Below are 19509 nucleotides of genomic sequence, written 5' to 3'. Positions count from 1 at the left end.
AAGGAACCCCACACAAAACCCTAAAAGAGAATCCAATTCGAAAATCACCAATTCGCGTCAAAATCTCAAGCACCCGATCAGGTCAGGCGACATCCGCCCGATTGGGCGGTCAATTTCTTCAAACCTACCGATGTCTTGGGCACGTTTAGGCGTTGTTAGCCCGGTTGTGATACGTGAAGGACGCCTGGTGCCTTGCCTTAAGAGCCTGCTGAAGACGAGTGACCCCGCCCGATCGGGCGAACCTGCCTGACCTGACCAGGCGGGCCCGCAAAAACTTCTTTTGACGAGATTATTCAAGGCATCAAACTAAAAGTGTTATATGTAGCTTGACATCTTACTAATGTCATTTCTATAATGAGTGCATTTTGGGTGTAATAATATGTTACATTATAACTTATTGTATAACAAAACCTCACACATATAATAACATATATTCCAACAAATATGACATGTATGAGCTATACATATAATGACGTGAATTTTATGTTAATTTGTCACTTATTTAATGTCATGTGAGTTTTTTTATTTGTAAAAAAAGCGATAATTATTACTCCCTCCGTTTCATTCTACTACAAAACAGGGCAAAGATAACACCCCTAAATTAACACTTATTTTAGCAACTGTTACGTAAAGCCTAAATTTAACATTTTAACATCAGAACTGTTATCTTAACTTGTATTGATAATATATTCTTAACAATTATCTTAATATGTGTTATCTTTGCTATAAAATTAGTATGTGTTGTTCTATTATTAATATTAAAAAATATGTCAAAATAATTATATTATAGACCGTTTATTTGGCTAGAAATTAGGATCACTTTCTACACGTAAAACGTAAAATAGAAACTGCAAACCCTTTTCTTTTACAAACCGTACTTTTCATTTTCTGTAACTGAACTCTAATGTACATAACCACTTGCTTGCACCTCTGATTTCCCCTTCAGTTTCCAGATGAGGCTTTGTCCCTCACAGTCACAGTCTCAGTTTCATTCTAGAAGACAACGTGGATATATTCATCAAAATTCGCAACTTCATCCTGCCCAGTAATTCAGTAAATCGTTTTGGGAGAAATCGACAACCATATTTGCCATTCTTAACAACAATTTACAGGTAATTCTTTTTTTACAAGCCCTTATGTATTCCTAATGCATAAAGAAATTGATATTTGTGGCTTTATTGTTCAAAATTTTGATAATTTAATCAATTTTCTAGTTTCTTAGATTGGCAATTTTGCTTTATTAGTGGTGGTCGATTAGGTGGAGAAAAAAACGAGACGAGAAAATTTCACTCCGTTTTCATACAAATATTACTAATGAATGATAGATGATAATCATAAAGAATGCGTTGCTCGTCATGCGCAGATCAAGTTGACAAAAGGTTTCGTAGCCAAGGAGCCAGTGAAAGGGAACATGGCGAGTTCTTCTTTCGAAAGTTTAAAATCTTTTAGTTAATAGACTTATATATCTTAGAGAATGAAAAAATGCTATGAACGAAAGGGGTTCATATTGATTTCAAAGTCTGAACTCCTAGCTGCTGGTCAAAATGGAGATCTCTTAGGTGTGGCTTCTTTCCAAATCTTCAATACCTTTATAACTGATAGTATCAAAGTATGTAGGTCTTTATCTGGGTTTCTAAGTAGTTTTCGTTAATATGCAGGTGGTACATATGTTTTGTTTAACAAACAGATGAAGGCGAATAAAAGGGAGCAAATTCAGCTTGGGGTTCCAATATTTGGACAAATAAAAGATGACACTATGTGAGTGAATAAACTTGAAATTAGTCAAATTAAATGCTCTTTTACTCATTATTTTTAGATACTACACTTTTTAAAAATGAGTGTTTCAAATTAGATGCATCATTCTCTTTTTTTGGAAAATAAATCCTTTCCATCTATCTTTGATTACTCCCACCGTCCCTTAATAGAGTGCCCATTTCTTTTTTAGACACTATTCAAAGGTAAAGAAAGCCCTCAAAAAATATTTCTAATATATAAGAAAAAACATAGTCATGTGGAGTCTTGTTTGATTCGTCTCATTACATACATTAAGAAAATCAAACTTTTATAATTTTTACTAATATGAAGTTAAAGATATTAGCGATACAAAACGTGCATTGGAGATATGGGCACTCTATTTAGGGACGGAGGGAGTACATGAGTTTTCATTTTTCTTTATATCTAACCTTCTCTTTTCTAAAAATTACATAGAAGTCTGTAGTTTTAAGAGTGTATCATATAAAAGAAATAGAGGAGTAATTAGATATTTAGATGATTTACATTGTTTATTTTGGGGGTGTATATTTTACATTTCGAGCTTACGAAATGCATGTTTGTAAGTTGACGTTTTATGGTTTTTTTTAATTTCTATATGATTACGAATCTTTCAGACTGTAGATTTGTATCCATGTTATATTATATAGATAAAGAGTAGTTTGGCTAAATTAGTTGAAAACACTTGATTATTATTTTATATCTGAATGATCTTGCTACAACTATGATAAATAATTTGTGCATGATTGATTATAAAGTTTCATTACTTTTCAAGTTTTTATATATGAATACTTATTTTGTAATTACGATACTTTTATTGTAGTATTAACAAGGCATTGGTCCAACCTATTCTCAGGAGAAAATTGATGAACTCAAGGAGTTGTGGATTACATATGTCGGAGATCAACACAAAGCACAAATGATGAATGAGTTCTAACTTTCTGCCTAATTTTTTAACTTAATCCACTTTTGGACATACATTATATTTTTGGATTTGGATATTGATATCATGTAGATGTGGCTATAGGATAGATTTGATCTTGTTTATGATTTAGATTACTATTGATATGTATATATAGTAGTTTTTTTTAGAAGTTTAGACTTATGAATATTAGTTGAATTATTTTGTGATATAAAATTTTTTTGAAGTTTGGAATATGATATTCAATTTATTTGTTCTAATATCTTATGGGTTGAGCCTTAATTATACAACAGATACATGTATTGTAATGTCTTGTAAAAAAAAGGAATTTTGTTGTACGACATTGTTGTGCTGCGTGCTGCAACGCCTATGGCCAATAATATATGTGTGAAATGATAATTTGATTATTTTTATAAAAAAAATATCATAGATAACAGTTATAGGTAATATATGTTATATATATCATAGGAAAACATAACAATTATTCAAGATAAGTGTTAAATTTTTCTTCTTTCACTTTGTCATATAGCAAACATAACACTTATTTACAAAATGTGTTATCTAGTGGCATAACGTGTATTAGAAATGACTGTTATGTTTTCTTTGGCAAACATAACATTTTCGTCATGTGTTATGTTTACTTTACATTACATTGACTTGGATAACACCTCAAAACTGTTACGTAAAGCCTAATTTAACAGTTATCATTGCCCTTTTTTGTATTAGTGTCATTTTAATCTACACACTTACACTTTTCACGCATGCCAATGTAAAACTTTGGGGACATATATCTTTAGTTTTGTATTTGTAAAAATTATAAAAAGTACATATTAATAAAATACATACTAAGACGAATCTAACAAGATCCCACATGACTATGTTTTTATTCATGTATAAATCACAAACGAGGGTCAAAGTGCAATTTGTGAATAATATAAAATGTCAAAATGTGTAGATTAATATGAAACGGAGGGAGTAGGTTATTATATCATAAATTATGGTATAACAATTATACCATAACTTGTGTTAATTCCTGTTCTAATTGGGTAATATAACAGTGTCTTATCAAATTCACAACAACTAGATTTGCTTACCAAATTTAACTGATGAAAATCCAAGAGAATAAAAGCATTTAATTAGAAAGTAATCACTTTAGAAGTCCACTTACTTATAGTGGAAAACACTAAACAGCAACATGCAGGCCAAGATCCCAACATCCATCATTCTTCCTTAACGTGGCCTTTCTTTCATCGTTGAATGACTCCACTTATATTAAAGAATAATAAGTCATAATTTTTTCCTAAATTCTACCAAAAGAATATAGCAAATATAGGTGCATATATGTCTGATTGATACAATGTGTGTGACTAATCCTTCACCTAATAAAACTTACATGAGAATAAATGGCATTGAGATATTTTCTTTTTGTTCCTCTTTCATTGGTAATTGGTTATTTGATGAAGAAGTTATGGTTAATTAGCCATAATTATAATAATTATGGAAAATCACAGATAAATATTCCACCAGGAAGTAGAGGATTATTCCCTTATATTGGAGAAACTTTACAGTTCATAGCAGCAATCTATAGCAAACAAGGTTTTTATAGCTTCGTTCAAGCTCGCCATCTGAGGTATATAAACATCACAATTCTAGATAATTGATAATTTGTTAATATACCTCAGATGCACTTTTATCTTATGCTTTGATTAAGAAGTCTTACTTCTTTGTTTATGTGATTATATTTCATCCTGAACCTTGTAATTGTTTTATAAATTAGGCATATAATATAGTTTATAGAAAAAGAAACTAAGGAGAGTGCTAAATCTAGAAAAGAGAAGTCAATTGAATGCTACTATTTTATTTTGTTCAATAAGGAGGCATGTGAATATGATTCTATTCTTGGATACTACTCTCTAAGGGTCTGTTCTCCCCAACTTATTTTCAGTTCAGTTCAGTTCAGTCCAGTTCAGTTCAATTCAGTTCAATATTTTACTCTCACATATCACTATCTATTATTCATTTCAGTTCAATTCAATTCAGTTCAGCTGTTTTATGCATAAAAGAACATGCCCTAAATTTTACCAACTAAATTATTATGTTGAGTTGGATTTTATTACCACAACCTTCAACAAGTCTTTATTAATGGTGGGTATTGAGGCCTGTTCTCGCTAGCTTATTTTCAGTTCAACTCAACTCAGTTTAATTCACTTCAGTTCAATTCAGTTAAGTTCAGCTCTGGAGTCTGGACAATACTTTTACTCTCACATATCACTATTCATTTTAGTTCAGTTCAGTTCAATTCAGTTAAGTTCAATTCAGTCAGTTCAATTCAATTCAACTATTTTATGCCGAAGAGAACATGTAATGAATAGTTTAGCAGTGGATAAAAGTTTTCTCGTAGGAATTAGATCAATATGACCCTATCGAGAACAATAATATTACGATTTGCCATTGCAATGCACCACTAATCGACCGTACAAATTACAATTGTACATTGAACATGATGGATGCCTAGATTTAGTGACATTTTGCATATATATGTGCTCCCTTCTACGGAATTCTTCTTTCTACAGCACAAAGACAATTCATAAAACATCTTTTTGAAGCACATTCTCTAGGGCGGCCGATCGAAAGACAGGCATAAGGATTTGTATGGCATAATAAAAAATTTTTTGATTCATTTGTAATTTTAACCTACACTAGCTACTAGCTACTAGCATTTTTCGAATATCTGGCGATTCTAATTTTGACGTGCACTCAGCACTCTTATTAGCATTTCTCGAATGTTTATATGATCACTTCATTATTCTCGTCGATTGATTCTTCAACGTGCTCTTGGTCATACTTTATAAAAGTATAAGAAACGTAACCTACTAACTAATTAACAAATCTTGTTCATATTTAGGCGCAAATGCTAACCAGTGGACATGGCTTTACATCAGTAGTCACTTAGATATACTATTAGTATACGGTTGGTTTTATAAGAGATGGTCTAATTTTAACTTAAAATTAGGCACGGCCCAAGCTCAATATTAAAAAGAGAACATGCCACTTTTTTTTAAATATAGTGACTAGTTTAATCTATTTAGAAATCAGGTTAATCTATTTCGTGACCAGTTTAATCTATTCAGTAATGATATTGTTTAATCCATTCAGTGATTAGTTTAATCTATTTAGTAACTAGTTTAATATGTTCGGTAAAACTATCGAGTTATTTTTTTTGAAATTAGTTGTTATAGTTCGATATCTAGAAAAAAAAGGAAGGAGAAGAGAAAGGATGACTAGTATATATAATGTTAGATTAGAGTCAAATGGAATGAGCTTGTTAAAAAAATCCAGTCTTGAATTCCTCTAATTTTATGTTGAAATTACACCGCCTATTCTAATAATTTGTGGTTAGTATATACTAATAGCTGGTCCATTTGCAACATAAATAAAATAAATAATAATCACATTTTTGATATGTATAATCGTATACTTTCTTATTTTACATGTCATGTACTATTGATAAATTTGATAGAATTGAAAACAGGCAATAATCCTCATTATACAAGGCCAAAAGAGGTCCGTTCCATATTAAAACCAATTGAGAATAGTAGGATTAACTCCTCTATTTTATATTAGGAAAAATTGATTCTAGTAATCCAACCTTTGGGTCGTTCGCTCAAAATAATCCAACCTTTTGATTATTATTTAATAATCCAACCTTTAAGTTGTATCTGCTCATAATGATCCATGAAACCAGTAACCTGTTGAAGTTGTAAATTCTTTTTTTTCCATATTTCTTTTTTTTTTCTTCTCTAACCCCTCCCTCCTATCTCTCTTCCTCCCCCCTTACCACCCTACTCATCACTTCACCAGGAACCCCCCTCCCCTGCCCTCCCTCACCCCCCTCCCCTCCCCGACCCCCACTGTTAGCACAATAGCACCCCCTCCCCTCCACCGCCCTTCCCGACCCCACTGTGAGCACCCCGCCCCCTCCCCTGCCCTCCCCTACCCCCACTTTGAGCACCCCCACCAACCCCTCCCCCGTAGCAGCGCCCCCTCCCCCTCCGCCGCATCCCCCTTCGAATCCCCCTCCCCCTCCCGCATCCCACGTCGAATCCCTCTCCCCCTCCCTCTTCCCCGCATCCCCCTTCGAATCCCCCTCCCGCTCCCCCACATCCCCCTTCGAATCCCATAGCAACGCCTCCCCCCCCTTCGAATCTCTCTCTCTCTTCTTCTTGCTGATGGTGGTGGTGGTGTTGTTTGGGGTGGGGTGATATGGGGGTTGTTGGCAATGGTGGTGGTGTGGGTGCAATGGGGGTTGTTGGCAGTGGTGGTGGTGTGGGTGAAATGCGCGCGGTTGACAGTGGTGGTTGGTACTACGGTGGGCAATGGTGGTTGGTACTGCGGTTGTGGTGGTGGTGGTGGGGTGAAATAGAGATTGTTGGGAGTGGCAGTGGTGGTGGTGGGGGTGGGGTGTTGTTTGGTTATTTTAATTAAGATTAATATTGATTAATTAGATCACAACAAATCAGCGCAAGACACGTGTGCAATTAACCTATTCTAATGGTCACCTACCTATTTCAACAGGTCATGGTGCATTATTTGCGAATTGTCCTAAAAGGTTGGATTATTAAATAATAATTAAAAGGTTGGATTATTTTGAGCGAACGGCTCAAAGGTTGAATTATTAGAATCAATTTTTCCTTTTATATTATGGTATTTTCTCTTCTCTTTTTTCAATATGGGACAACTCACATGTATACAACATATAGGGTTGAACAAATATTTCTTCAAAGGGAGAATTATAATCTTTTCACAATAAACTTCTAACCTTTTTTTTCCAAAAATAGGTACGGGAATTGTTTTAAGACGCACATATTTGGGGAGACCCATGTGTTTGTGTCAAGCACAAAGGCAGCAAAAGAGATAATGAGCAACGATTTGGGTAAATTCACCAAGAAATACATAAGATCAATTGGAGAAGTTGTTGGATCAGAAAGCCTTCTTTGTGCATCACATCAAAGTCACAAATTACTAAGAAGACACCTTCTTGATTTATTCACATCAAAGTCAATTACTGATTTCACCAAGCAATTTGATGAATTGGTGATACATACTCTCTTAACCTGGGAATATAAAGGACATGTTGTCATACTTGATGAAGCACTCAAGGTATAGTCTAAATCATTTCATTATCTACATTCTACACCCTTTGATTTTATACCACATTATTGTTCCATCCTAGAATCTTTGTCACTTTGACAATGATATATCGTTTTAATGGAGCTGATTTTCAAGTTTTAGGCTTTAATAATGGATCTTTAGTGAATAATGTCTTCAACATATGGAATATATTTATTGAAAATTTTTCCATGAATAATATCGATAAGAGTACTAATTCCTCCTATGCGCTGATTGAAATTAATTATATGGGTACTGTCCACAGCACGCGAGAAATTTTTTATTTTGGGCAAAGCAAATTGCTACTCAGAGTAGCGATTAAATTTAAGTTAAGTCGCTACTAGAGGTAGCGGTTTACGAGGCAACACTGCTACTCAGAATAGCGGCTTATTACAGAACATAACAAACGCAAGAAAGAAAGGGGGAAATGCGCGCCATGTAAGCTGTGCGTTGAGCGCACAAAGCCTGCGCGGCGTAGCCAGAATGCGCTATGCATGCATTATATCTTGTTTAAGAGACACGATATACCCGCTATTTGAAGTAGTGGTCAATTCCGGTGAAACAATATTGGTGTTAACCGCTACTTGGAGTAGCGATTTTGCTAAAAAACCCAAAATTATGACGTGCTGTCCTAAGTGAACGATATCCATTGAATTAATTTCAAGTTCAGCGCATAGGAGGAATTAATACTCCCTTTTGACATTATCATGGAAAAAAATTCATATTTATTGTTTTTGGGTTGTGTAAGCAAGCCTTATAGGACAAAGCAAACATTAAGTCAGTAGCCTTATATGTAGATGATACGTGCGAAAGTAAATAGAAAGGTCAATTGCATAATAACATGGACGAAAAATTATTCAAAAAAAATCATGCTATTTTTTTCTTTTGATTTTCTTAATAAAACCAATAAATTGGAGAAGTTATAATTTTTTTTTGTTAGTTGAGGGTATAATAGTAGTAAGTATAAATTGTACTTTATTATTTTTAAAAATAATAACTAATAATTTAAATGAGAATTTGTTTATATTTGGATTTTAACTACAACTCTATTATATACTCACTCCGTTTTCTTTTGTTGTTACTATTTGGAATCGGGGAAGAAACCAATGCAACTCAAAAAATAGGTAAGATTACATTATTTTAAATAAAATTTTTGCTATCAAAAATGATGTCAATACCACTAGTCTATCACCTACTGCTCCTACTCAAAGCATATATATCAACACACTCAAACTAACACCCTATTTTCTACTCAAGTGTAAATGAGTAGAACCCTCCCAAACTAGAGTGGGCTTTTTTCTTTTGTAAGGGGAAAAGGAAACACGTACTTAAATTAACCATCCAAAAATACAACCACTAAAGGAGGCCAAAACAGCACCACAGTGAAACAAACAACCCACCAAAGCTAAACCAAACAAAGCAGAACCAAAGAAGCAAAGAGTAGTGGACTTTTATTATTGTACTCCATTATGTAACCACATATTGCTAAGTTTTATTTTACCATATCATAAACAAATCGAACATGGATATCGTCTAATTTAGTTGATATAAGTCTTACAATAGTCATATTCAAGACCTGAGATAAAATCTCGTTTACATCAATGTGCATTTCTCGTAAAATTTTCTTAATAAATATAAATAAAGACAGTGTTATTAACTAGCACAAGTATTAGTATTGGTCTTAAATCTAGATTTTTTAGCTGTCCTATTAGGTAGCAATCCATAGACCATACGGTGCGTAGTCCTACTTGTTAAATGGGCTGTCTAATAACAATTTGTTTTCTTGAAACAAAGCGTTTAAATCTTTCAAGGAGCTTGACTTGGTAAAAAGTGGGCCTAAAGTCATATGTTTAATGCTAGTAAATTGCTTAATTATTGGCCAACTAATTTTAGTTGAGCAAATTGTATAATTCAAATATCAATGTGGATACCAGATGACTTTCAAGGCCATGTGTAAAATGCTACTAAGTCTAGAAGCTGGAAATGAGCTATATATGCTGCAAAAAGATGTTGATTGTGTTTGTCATGCAATGCTTGCACTTCCATTGAAGTTTCCTTGGACTACTTTCAGCAAAGGTCTTAAGGTGAAGTTTCTAAACCATGGTATTCGTATATTTTATTCATAACTCTAAGGAATTGAAGATAATATACTGCATCCATTATGAAATAAGTGAAATGCTTTTCTTAAAAAGTTATCATTTATCAAAACGAATGATGTATATAGGTACTTGTCAAATGATCATAGTTGCATATCTTATTTTGTCAAATCTACAAAATGTTCAAATATTTATACATGGTAGTATGTCCGTTTTTAGTTGATTGGGACAATTTGACTTTTTCACTACTCACATATCTTACTTTGTCCGTCATCTGTGATTTTTACATGAGAAAAAAAATATAGTCATGTGGACTCTACCTTTGGCAATAATTCATCCAAGATTAGTAGTTATTCCTCTGTTTCAAATTACTCGCTACACTTTGACTTTCACACTTGTCGATGCACTACTTTGACTATTAATATCTTTAATTATGTATTACAGTAAAGTTTGAAATTTTGATTTTCTGAAAAATATACATTGAGACAAATCCAACAACATATTACTTTATAACATTTGATTTTATCTAATACTCCCTCCGTTTCATTTTAATCTACACACTTACACTTTTCACGCACGCCAATGTAAAACTTTAAGGACATATATCTTTAGTTTTGTATTTGTAAAAATTATAAAAAGTACATATTAATAAAATAAGTACTAATATGAATCTAACAAGATCCCACATGACTATGTTTTTATTCACGTATAAATCACAAACGAGGATCAAAGTGCAATTTGTGAATAGTGTAAAATGTCAAAGTGTGTAGATTAATATAAAACGGAGGGAGTAGTAAATAATGCATGGTCAAACCTCATTCATGAATAGTGGAATTTTCAAAGTGTAGCTGTAAGTTCTATTGACTATCAATCGTAGAATAATAGCAAACAAATATAGAATATCAAATAAGAAAACAGGAAAATCACACCAGAAACTTTTTACGTGCAAACCCAAGAACTGGGAGAAAAACCACGAATCTGCACTAGGAATCAATGAATGTTTTGATAGAGATTACAAAAGCACTCAAGAGCTCTCTCTAAAGCTTTCTCTCTCTCAAATATGTGTTAAAGATGAAGAATTACATTAATCGCAATTAGGGCACCTATTTATACCCTCATTAATCGAAAAACGGGAAAAACGTGTATTGCCCGATAGGTCGGGCGCACCTACTATTGGTGCGGGCGCACCAGCCCGATGTGCGGGCGCACATCACTTTGGTGCGGCGCGACAGAAGCATTCTGCCTCAACTGCAGGAATTCGTCGAATCTGAAGTGCGGGCGCACATCAGTCCTGTGCGGGCGCACCTGGACTTGTGCGGGCGCACCACCAATTGGTGCGGGCGCACCACCAATTGGTGCGGGCGCACCACCAATTGGTGCGGGCGCACCACTCGTACCGAGCCCCGATTTCAATTCCTTCTTCGTTTTCCTTCTACGCAACCTTTCTCCACACCCCATACACCCCATTGAGCCGCATATGAATCCATATACCCAACAATCTCCCACTTGGAGATAGGTGTAAGTGAAGAAAAATTTCATACCTTCATCATGTTCTCATTCATCTCAACTCCTAGTCCACCATCTTCACCATCAATCAACGAAGACCAACTAAGGTCCTGCACAACCTTAGTTTATCACAACTCACACTCTTAGTGAGCATATCTGCTGGATTCTTAGCACCCAACACTTTCTCCAGACTCAACTCATTCTCCTCCACTAAACTCCTGATATAGTGAAAACGCCTACGAATGTGTTTAGTCCTACAATGATACATGGGATTCTTAGCCAAATGCACTGCACTTTGACTATCACTATAAAGTATCACCTTTTCCTGTTTAATGCCCATCTCCTCAAGAAAACCAATCAACCATACCATCTCCTTACCTGCCTCTGACATAGCCACATACTCAGACTCTGTAGTAGACAAAGAGATACACTTCTGTAACTTAGACATCCAACTCACTACAATACCCCCTACAGTAGAGACATATCCTGAAGTGCTTTTGCTTGTATCGATATCTCCACTGAGATCAGCATCAACATAACCCTCTAGCTTTACTCCCTTCTGCCAGAAACAAAGCCCCATACTTGAAGTACCCTTCAAATACCTTAGTAACCACTTTACAGCCTCCCAATGTTTCTCACCTGGATTTGAAACAAACCTACTAACAACTCCCACTGCAAAAGCAATGTCAGGTCGTGTGCACACCATGCATACATAAGCTACCAACAGCTGAAGCATAGGGAACAGTGGCCATCCGCTCCTTTTCTGCTTCTGTAGTTGGTGAATGCTCCCTTGTCAATTTGAGATCACTAGGAAGTGGTGAATTTCTGGGTTTAGCATCACCTACATTAAACCTCTTCAGCACCTTAAGAATATAATCCTCCTGAGACAACTTCAACATACCAGTAGACTTGTCCCTGAAAATCTTCATGCCTAAGATTTGTGTAGATTCACCTAAGTCCTTCATCTCAAATACTTGTGACAGCTTTCCTTTCACTCCATTTATCACATCCATACTAGTACCAGCAATCAGCATATCATCAACATACAGAAGTAAATAAACATAGTCATTTTCATACCTCTGAAAGTAACAACAATGATCACTATCAGCTCTCTTGAACCCACTGCTACACATGAATGTGTCAAACTTTATGTACCACTGCCTAGGAGCCTGCTTCAGTCCATATAAGCTCCTCTTGAGCTTGCACACCAAGTTCTCCTTTCCTTGAACTTGAAAACCATCTGGTTGCTTCATGTAAATCTCCTCCTCCAGATCACCATGTAGAAACGCAGTCTTTACATCCATCTGTTCTAAGAACAAATTTTCAGCAGCAACAATAGCCAACAAGATACGAATAGTAGTTAACTTCACAACAAAAGCAAATATTTCATTATAGTCTATACCCTCCTTTTGTAGGAACCCCTTTACTACTAGTCTCGCCTTATACCTGACACTTCCATCAGGCTCTTTCTTCAGTCTGAAGATCCACTTGTTGCTGCTAAGTGCTCTCATACTTTTGGTAATGCAGACAACTCCCATGTCTGATTCTTTTCCAGGGATTTCATCTCATCTTTCATGGCTAACTCCCACTTAGATGAATCTGTCGAATTTATTGCTTCCTTGTATGATTCTGGTTCACCTGCATCAGTTAGTAACAAATAATACATAGAAGGTGAATATCGAACAGGTGTTTTGGACACCCTTGCGGATTTTCTCAAGTCAACTTGAGAGACAATTCTCCTGTACTAGAACTGGAGCCTCTTGGTGTATGACAATTGTATCCTCTAAATTTTCAGGCTGTGAGATATCTGACTCCTCAGAATCAGACCCTGCAGGAGTGTGAACTTCATCTCTATGTTGCTCACCCAATTCTGGAACAATGACATCCCTAACATCAATGCCACCTATCTCCACAATCTCCTTCTCCTGAACTCCCACTGCTTCAGTAATCTCATATTTGTCACCAAATACATCCTTATACAGCTTAGTCTCATCAAATGTGACATCACAGTGTCTCAAAATCTTCCTCCTTTTGGTTCCCAACATCGATATCCATACTTCTCAGAACCATACCCAATAAAATAACATTTAACGGCTTTTGGGTCTAACTTGTCACGTTTATCAGATTGAACATAAGCAACACAACCAAATAGTTTTAGAAAAGTAAGATTTACCTCTTTTCCACTCCAAACCTCTTCTGGCAATTTGAACTCCAAAGGGACGGATGGTCCTCTGTTGATCAAATAAGCTGCTGTGCTAACTGAATCTGCCCAGAAAGTCTTAGGTAGCCCTGCATGCAACCTCATACATCTAGCCCTCTCAGTCAGTGTCCTGTTCATCCTCTCTGCAACTCCATTCTGTCGAGGTTTCCCTGGAACTTTTCTCTTCAGAATTATACCGTTCTCCTCACAGAGTTTTGTGTACTCTGTCAACTCATACTCACCTCCATTATCAGACTTAATGCACTTAATCTTCCTACCAGTCTGATTTTCGACCTCAGCTTTCCACTTCTTGAAAGTTTCATGAAGTTCAGATTTCTTCTTCATGAAGTAGACCCACACTTTCCTGCTGTAGTCATCAATGAAAGTAACAAAATACCGTGAGCCTCCAAGGGATCTGACTGGTGAGGCCCCACAAGTAGTGTGCACCAATTCTAGCTTTCAGTTTTCAACTCCTTCTTGGCTTTTGTGAAAGTCACCTTTTTCTGCTTGCCATAGACACAGCTCTCACAAAATTCCATGTCAACTGATTTCAACCCTAACAACTTGCCACTTGAAGCTAAAATCTTCATCCCCTTCTCACCCATGTGACCAAGTCTAGTATGCCATAACTTGGTCTCATCTACCGTAGCTCCACCAATCATGTCTGTACACCCTGCAATAGTGTATAAGGTTCCCATCTTAGTACCTCTAGCCAAAATCATGGAACCTTTGGAAATCTTCCACTTTCCCTCACAGAACACAGTTTTGTAGCCACATGAGTCCAGTTGACTCACAGAAATCAGATTCTTTGCTAGGCCTGGAATGTACCTAACATCATGCAGTTTTAAAGTTCCTCCATTCGTAGTCCTGACAACACACATCTCCCTTCCCCATTATATCCAAGGTCTTATCATCAGCAAGATGGACCTTTCCTAACTTCTTTGCCTTGAAGTCCTTAAACAGCTCCCTCATGGGTGAAGATGAAATGATGCCCCGAATCTAGGATCCACGACTCTATAGAACTATCAACACTCAAAACCAGAGCATCCTCAACCTCATTCGATGCAGAAAATATCGATGAGTTATCACTATCCTCCTGTCTCTCATTATGATCAGTTTTCCACCCTTCTTCTTGGGATGTGGACAATCCCTCTTTGGATGACCCTTCTCACCACAATTCCAACAGGTAAAATTTGTTCTGCCCTTAGACTTATTTCGCCCCCTTGATTTTGATCTCCTTTGTGAATTCTTCCCTTTTCCCTTTTGTTTTCCCCTCCCTCTACCCTCTGCACTGTATGCTCCAGATGATTCTCCACTCTCTTTCCTTCGAATGCTCTCACTCAAAATAAGATCACGGACAACATCATAAACCAATTTCTCTTTACCAGAGGAATTACTAACAGCAGTAACAACAGTTTCCCAAGCAGTAGGTAAAGAGGACAACAAAATTAAGGCTTTCACTTCATCCTCAAAAGCAATATTAACAGACGATAACTGACTTATTATAGAATTAAATTCATTAATATGTTCAGCAAGAACTACCATTATTCATCTCTAAATCAAATAAACGGCGCATCAGATATACCTTATTCATAGCCGAGGGCTTCTCATACATATCTGACAGAGCTTTGATCAATCCAGCCGTTGTTTTGATGTCCTTGACATTGAACGCCACATTCCGAGCCAATGTCAATCTCACCACCGCTAGTGCCTACCTATCCAGTACCTTCCACGTAGCCTCCTCCATCTCAGCAGGCTTTTCAGACAAAGGTTGATACAGATTTTTCTGATATAAGATGTCCTCTATTTGCATCTTCCAATATCCAAAATCTGTCCCATCAAACTTCTCAATTCTAATCTTTGAATCCTCCATTGTTAATTATTCTAGATCTAGACAATAATCAAACCTAGCTCTTGATACCACTTGTAAGTTCTATTGACTATCAATCGTAGAATAATAGCAAACAAATATAGAATATCAAATAAGAAAACAGGAAAAACACACCAGAAACTTTTTACGTGGAAACCCAAGAACTGTGAGAAAAACCACGAATCTGCACTAGGAATCAATGAATGTTTTGATAGAGATTACAAAAGCACTCAAGAGCTCTCTCTAAAGCTTTCTCTCTCTCAAAATATGTGTTAAAGATGAAGAATTACATTAATCGCAATTAGGGCACCTATTTATACCCTCATTAATCGAAAAACGGGAAAAACGCGTATTGCCCGATAGGTGCGGGCGCACCTACTATTGGTGCGGGCGCACCAGCCCGATGTGCGGGCGCACATCACTTTGGTGCGGGCGGACAGAAGCATTCTGCCTCAACTGCAGGAATTCGTCGAATCTGAAGTGCGGACGCACATCAGTCCTGTGCGGGGGCACCTGGACTTGTGCGGGCGCACCACCAATTGGTGCGGGCGCACCACTCGTGCCGAGCCCCGATTTCAATTCCTTCTTCGTTTTCCTTCTACGCAACCTTTCTCCACACTCCATACACCCCATTGAGCCTCATATGAATCCATATACCCAACAGTAGCGAGTAATTTGAAACGGAGGAAGTAATATCTTAGACACGAGAATTGGATTTGATATGTAGATAAAGTAATCTGATCCCAACTAACACAAATACATAATTCAAATTATTTTTCTTACTATTATTCATAAATGTGATGAGATTACAAGTGCAGGCAAGAAAAAGAATAATGGACATGCTAGGAAAGATTATTCAAGAGAGAAGAATAAAACATTCAGCACAAGTTCCTGTTGTTCATCATCACCAAGATTTTCTGCAATACCTACTACTAGCTTTGGACCGCGAATCATGTTCTTCAGATCAAGAACCAACCTTAACAGATGCACATATCAAAGATAACATCTTAACCATGATAATTGCAGGTAATTATACCCTTAAGCAAGATCATTAGAAATATATTTGTCTATGAATTTCATAATGCGTTATAGTTTGCAATAATATGATGTAGTTAGTATTCATGGAGTAAGAATGAATAATTTGATATATGTATATTTAGGTCAAGATACCACTGCAAGTGCAATGACATGGATGGTGAAATACTTGGATGAAAATCAAGGAGTCCTTGAAGTTTTACTGGTTATTAATATAAATTTACTATATGCCATTACTGAAAATGTGTAAAAACTAAAAAAATTGAACTATTTGTATTTTATTACTATTGGAACAGGATGAAGTACACAACCAACAGAAGATAGCTGCACATAAATCCTTTCTTACATTAGAAGAACTTAATGAGATGACATATGGTGCTAAGGTATAAAATACTAGTACATGTGTAAAGAATTTTTTTGTCACATCACTCGTTTAAATTATACTATCGACATGGCTATTAGTTCAAGACGGAAGGAGTATACGTGATTCATTTTGCCTTTGTTGTTCGTTTGATATAGGTTTTTTTGTCCGCAAAAAAAAATTGATAGTATATCTATATCGAAATCTCATAAAGTTGGATTTATTGATGAATAAATAAATAGGTTGTTAAAGAGTGCTTGAGGATGGCATCCATAGTACCTTGGTTTCCAAGAGTGGCACTCCATGACTGCAACATTTTAGGTTCGGTTTCTTATATACTACTATATTACCTAACATGAAATGAAGTCTTAATCATGAATATGTTGATGTAGGATATACAATCGAGAAAGGATGGAATATTAATGTGGATGCTAGATCTATACACTTTGATCCTACATTACACAAAGATCCTCATCAATTTAATCCGTCTAGGTTTGATGTAAGAGTTTCTTTCAAATTATATGTTGCATTGTACATAGAGAGTTCAAAAAGAACGTATATGAATGCATGTACCTTTACTTGGAAGCTAAAAAGGTGAGCTAACCATGGTCAAGAATAAGCGTATTTCTTTATAATTAAGTCGTTCGCCAAAACAATTTTATTACTTAAGATAAACGAATAAGGTTATGATAGACAATGTGCTTGCTTGTTTTCAACTAAAACTAGTTATCATCAGGTCCGGGCTCTGCTCCGAATAAGAAAAATTTCATTTATTTTTATTGTACTTTCAAGTTTCAAATGATAATACTAAATACAACTTGGTTTAGTGGTTAAAACTTTAGTATATGAATTTGACGTCACAGGATCAAAACCTATACGTACCATTCAATTTCTAAATATTTTATTGTACATGGATTACATGAATTAAAACTTTCTAGGAAGAGCGTCATGTGGTACAGTTCCTGGTTTAGGAACGTCTTTTAATATATTTATATAGATTATTCTATATAATGTAATAATGTTATTTATTGCAGATTGAGCCAAAAGCATACAGTTACTTAGCATTTGGCGCAGGTGGAAGAACATGTCTTGGTATGAACCTTGCTAGAACAATGATGCTTGTGTTCCTTTATCGCTTACTAACCACTTACAAGTAAGTCTGATCCTAATGTAGATATTATGGTTATTAATGGAGTTTAACAATCGATTAATACATTCATTACTGTACTTGTGAATTCTGATGGAGTACTATGCTAAGGTAAACCTTGCTTATGTTAACAATTTTTTCAATTCATAGGTGGGAGGTGACTGATCGAGACTCGAGTTTGGAAAATTGGGCATTGTTTTCAAGGTTAAAAAGTGGTTGTCCTATTCAAGTTACACGACTTCACAAATAACTAAATTAAGAGATAATTTAAGCTTATTAAGAATTTTATTTCTGAAAATATGTGTGACCTTACCTTCTCATAAAGTTAGTAACACTTCCACTGAAAAATAGGGTAAGGATTAAGGAAGTAGGAGTATTTTGTAGTATTATCTTGTCCATGGTATTAATTATTCTTATACAATTACTAATCTTATAAAGAGATCACTTTTATTTATATTTTGTACGAGATCGACTGTTAAACATGTAACTCTTTAGCATTTATAATGTTATCGGGGTGTACGTCATAGAATATTAAACGGTTAAGGTGAAAAAATCTGAAACATGACAAATCATGATACATTGTGAAACGAAAGGGAAAATGAACATTTTGCAACATTATGTCCTAGTCTCCTTGGTCACTTCCCATCTAATGAGCAAGTGTTTAAATGATCGATAACTAGGAATAAAGTGCTCCGATCAATTGTTATATGGATTGGCTTTAGCTTAACCTGTGGTTTCGTATTCGAGTCTTGAAAATGCAACAAGCACTAGTTTTGTTTCCAATTGGGTCTGTTTTTAACTTGAATTCAAATTAGTCAATATTTAAGAGGCTCTAGATTACCATATTGTTTTCACCCCAAAAAAAATGTTTGCTGTGAGCCTAAAACAGAGTAAGGCATAAATGCTAAAAAGATACTGTGAGGAAATGGGCTGACATGGATTAAAATAACTAAGACTTGGATTAAAATAGAATGGGCCGTTATTGAGATAATCGCTCAAATATCTTCGGCATAGTAATTTGTGAAATTAGGCCATTGGGCTTGTTGCAACAGCTTGGATGTAAACGGCCTTCAAAGCCACAACTAAGATTGCTTCTTACAAAATCAAAAAAGTCTACATAATGCTTTTTTATCTAATCTTCTTAAGAAAAATTGATCTAATTATCAAGTTTTAGTCGGTTCGCTAAATTTACTCCCATCTTTTGAATACTATAGAATATTGCCAATTTTAAATGATAGCTTCTCAAAATTATCCGAACTTTTTTTTTTTTTTACCATCACTAATCTATTTTGGGTGTATTGTATTTAACAAAAATAAGAGTTCAGTTTAGTTTGAGAAGGTAATCCCCCCAAATTGAAAATATTCTATAATAATCAAAAGTTTGGATTAATTAAGTGATCCGATTAAATGTTTGATTAATATAATCAATTTTA

The 19509-nt window shown here is 35.4% G+C and overlaps 1 protein-coding gene and 1 long non-coding RNA gene across 5 annotated transcripts; both read left to right on the top strand.

Moving 5' to 3' along the window:
- Positions 1-817: 817 nt before the first annotated feature.
- LOC104889586 (uncharacterized) lies at positions 818-2938 on the top strand. The gene is made up of 4 exons (XR_789592.4): positions 818-1112; positions 1364-1559; positions 1659-1758; positions 2627-2938. It is a non-coding gene; the product is annotated as an uncharacterized LOC104889586 (long non-coding RNA).
- A 1074-nt stretch (positions 2939-4012) lies between these two features.
- Positions 4013-18530, top strand: LOC104889589 (abscisic acid 8'-hydroxylase 4). Of its 4 annotated transcripts, none has more exons than XM_010674850.4 (10): positions 4013-4322; positions 7531-7852; positions 9796-9945; positions 16352-16559; positions 16694-16773; positions 16865-16951; positions 17172-17250; positions 17322-17428; positions 17964-18021; positions 18227-18530. In XM_010674850.4, exons 1-10 carry the CDS (start codon positions 4096-4098, stop codon positions 18235-18237), a joined length of 1329 nt encoding a protein of 442 aa, XP_010673152.1. In that variant the 5' UTR covers positions 4013-4095; the 3' UTR covers positions 18238-18530. The 4 variants fall into 4 exon arrangements, with proteins under 4 accessions (XP_010673152.1, XP_048495600.1, XP_048495596.1 ...); XM_010674847.4 differs by having other exon boundaries at positions 4021-4322; positions 17964-18082; XM_048639643.2 differs by lacking the exon at positions 18227-18530 and having other exon boundaries at positions 17954-18060.
- Positions 18531-19509: the final 979 nt, after the last annotated feature.

The sequence above is a fragment of the Beta vulgaris genome, chromosome 1 (assembly GCF_026745355.1).
Source record: "Beta vulgaris subsp. vulgaris cultivar EL10 chromosome 1, EL10.2, whole genome shotgun sequence".
Taxonomy (NCBI): Eukaryota; Viridiplantae; Streptophyta; class Magnoliopsida; order Caryophyllales; family Amaranthaceae; genus Beta; species Beta vulgaris.
Note: the sequence above shows the minus strand (reverse complement) of the source record. Positions and strands in the feature narration are given on the sequence as shown.

What these genes read in the sequence shown, in the direction of transcription:
- LOC104889589 (XM_010674847.4), top strand. Translation starts at nt 4,096, where the DNA reads ATGGCATTGAGATATTTTCTTTTTGTTCCTCTTTCATTGGTAATTGGT. An exon ending in AGATGACATATGGTGCTAAG is followed by an intron (nt 16,952 to 17,171) that starts GTATAAAATACT and finishes ATAAATAAATAG; the next exon opens with GTTGTTAAAGAGTGCTTGAG. An exon ending in TTAATCCGTCTAGGTTTGAT is followed by an intron (nt 17,429 to 17,963) that starts GTAAGAGTTTCT and finishes TATTTATTGCAG; the next exon opens with ATTGAGCCAAAAGCATACAG.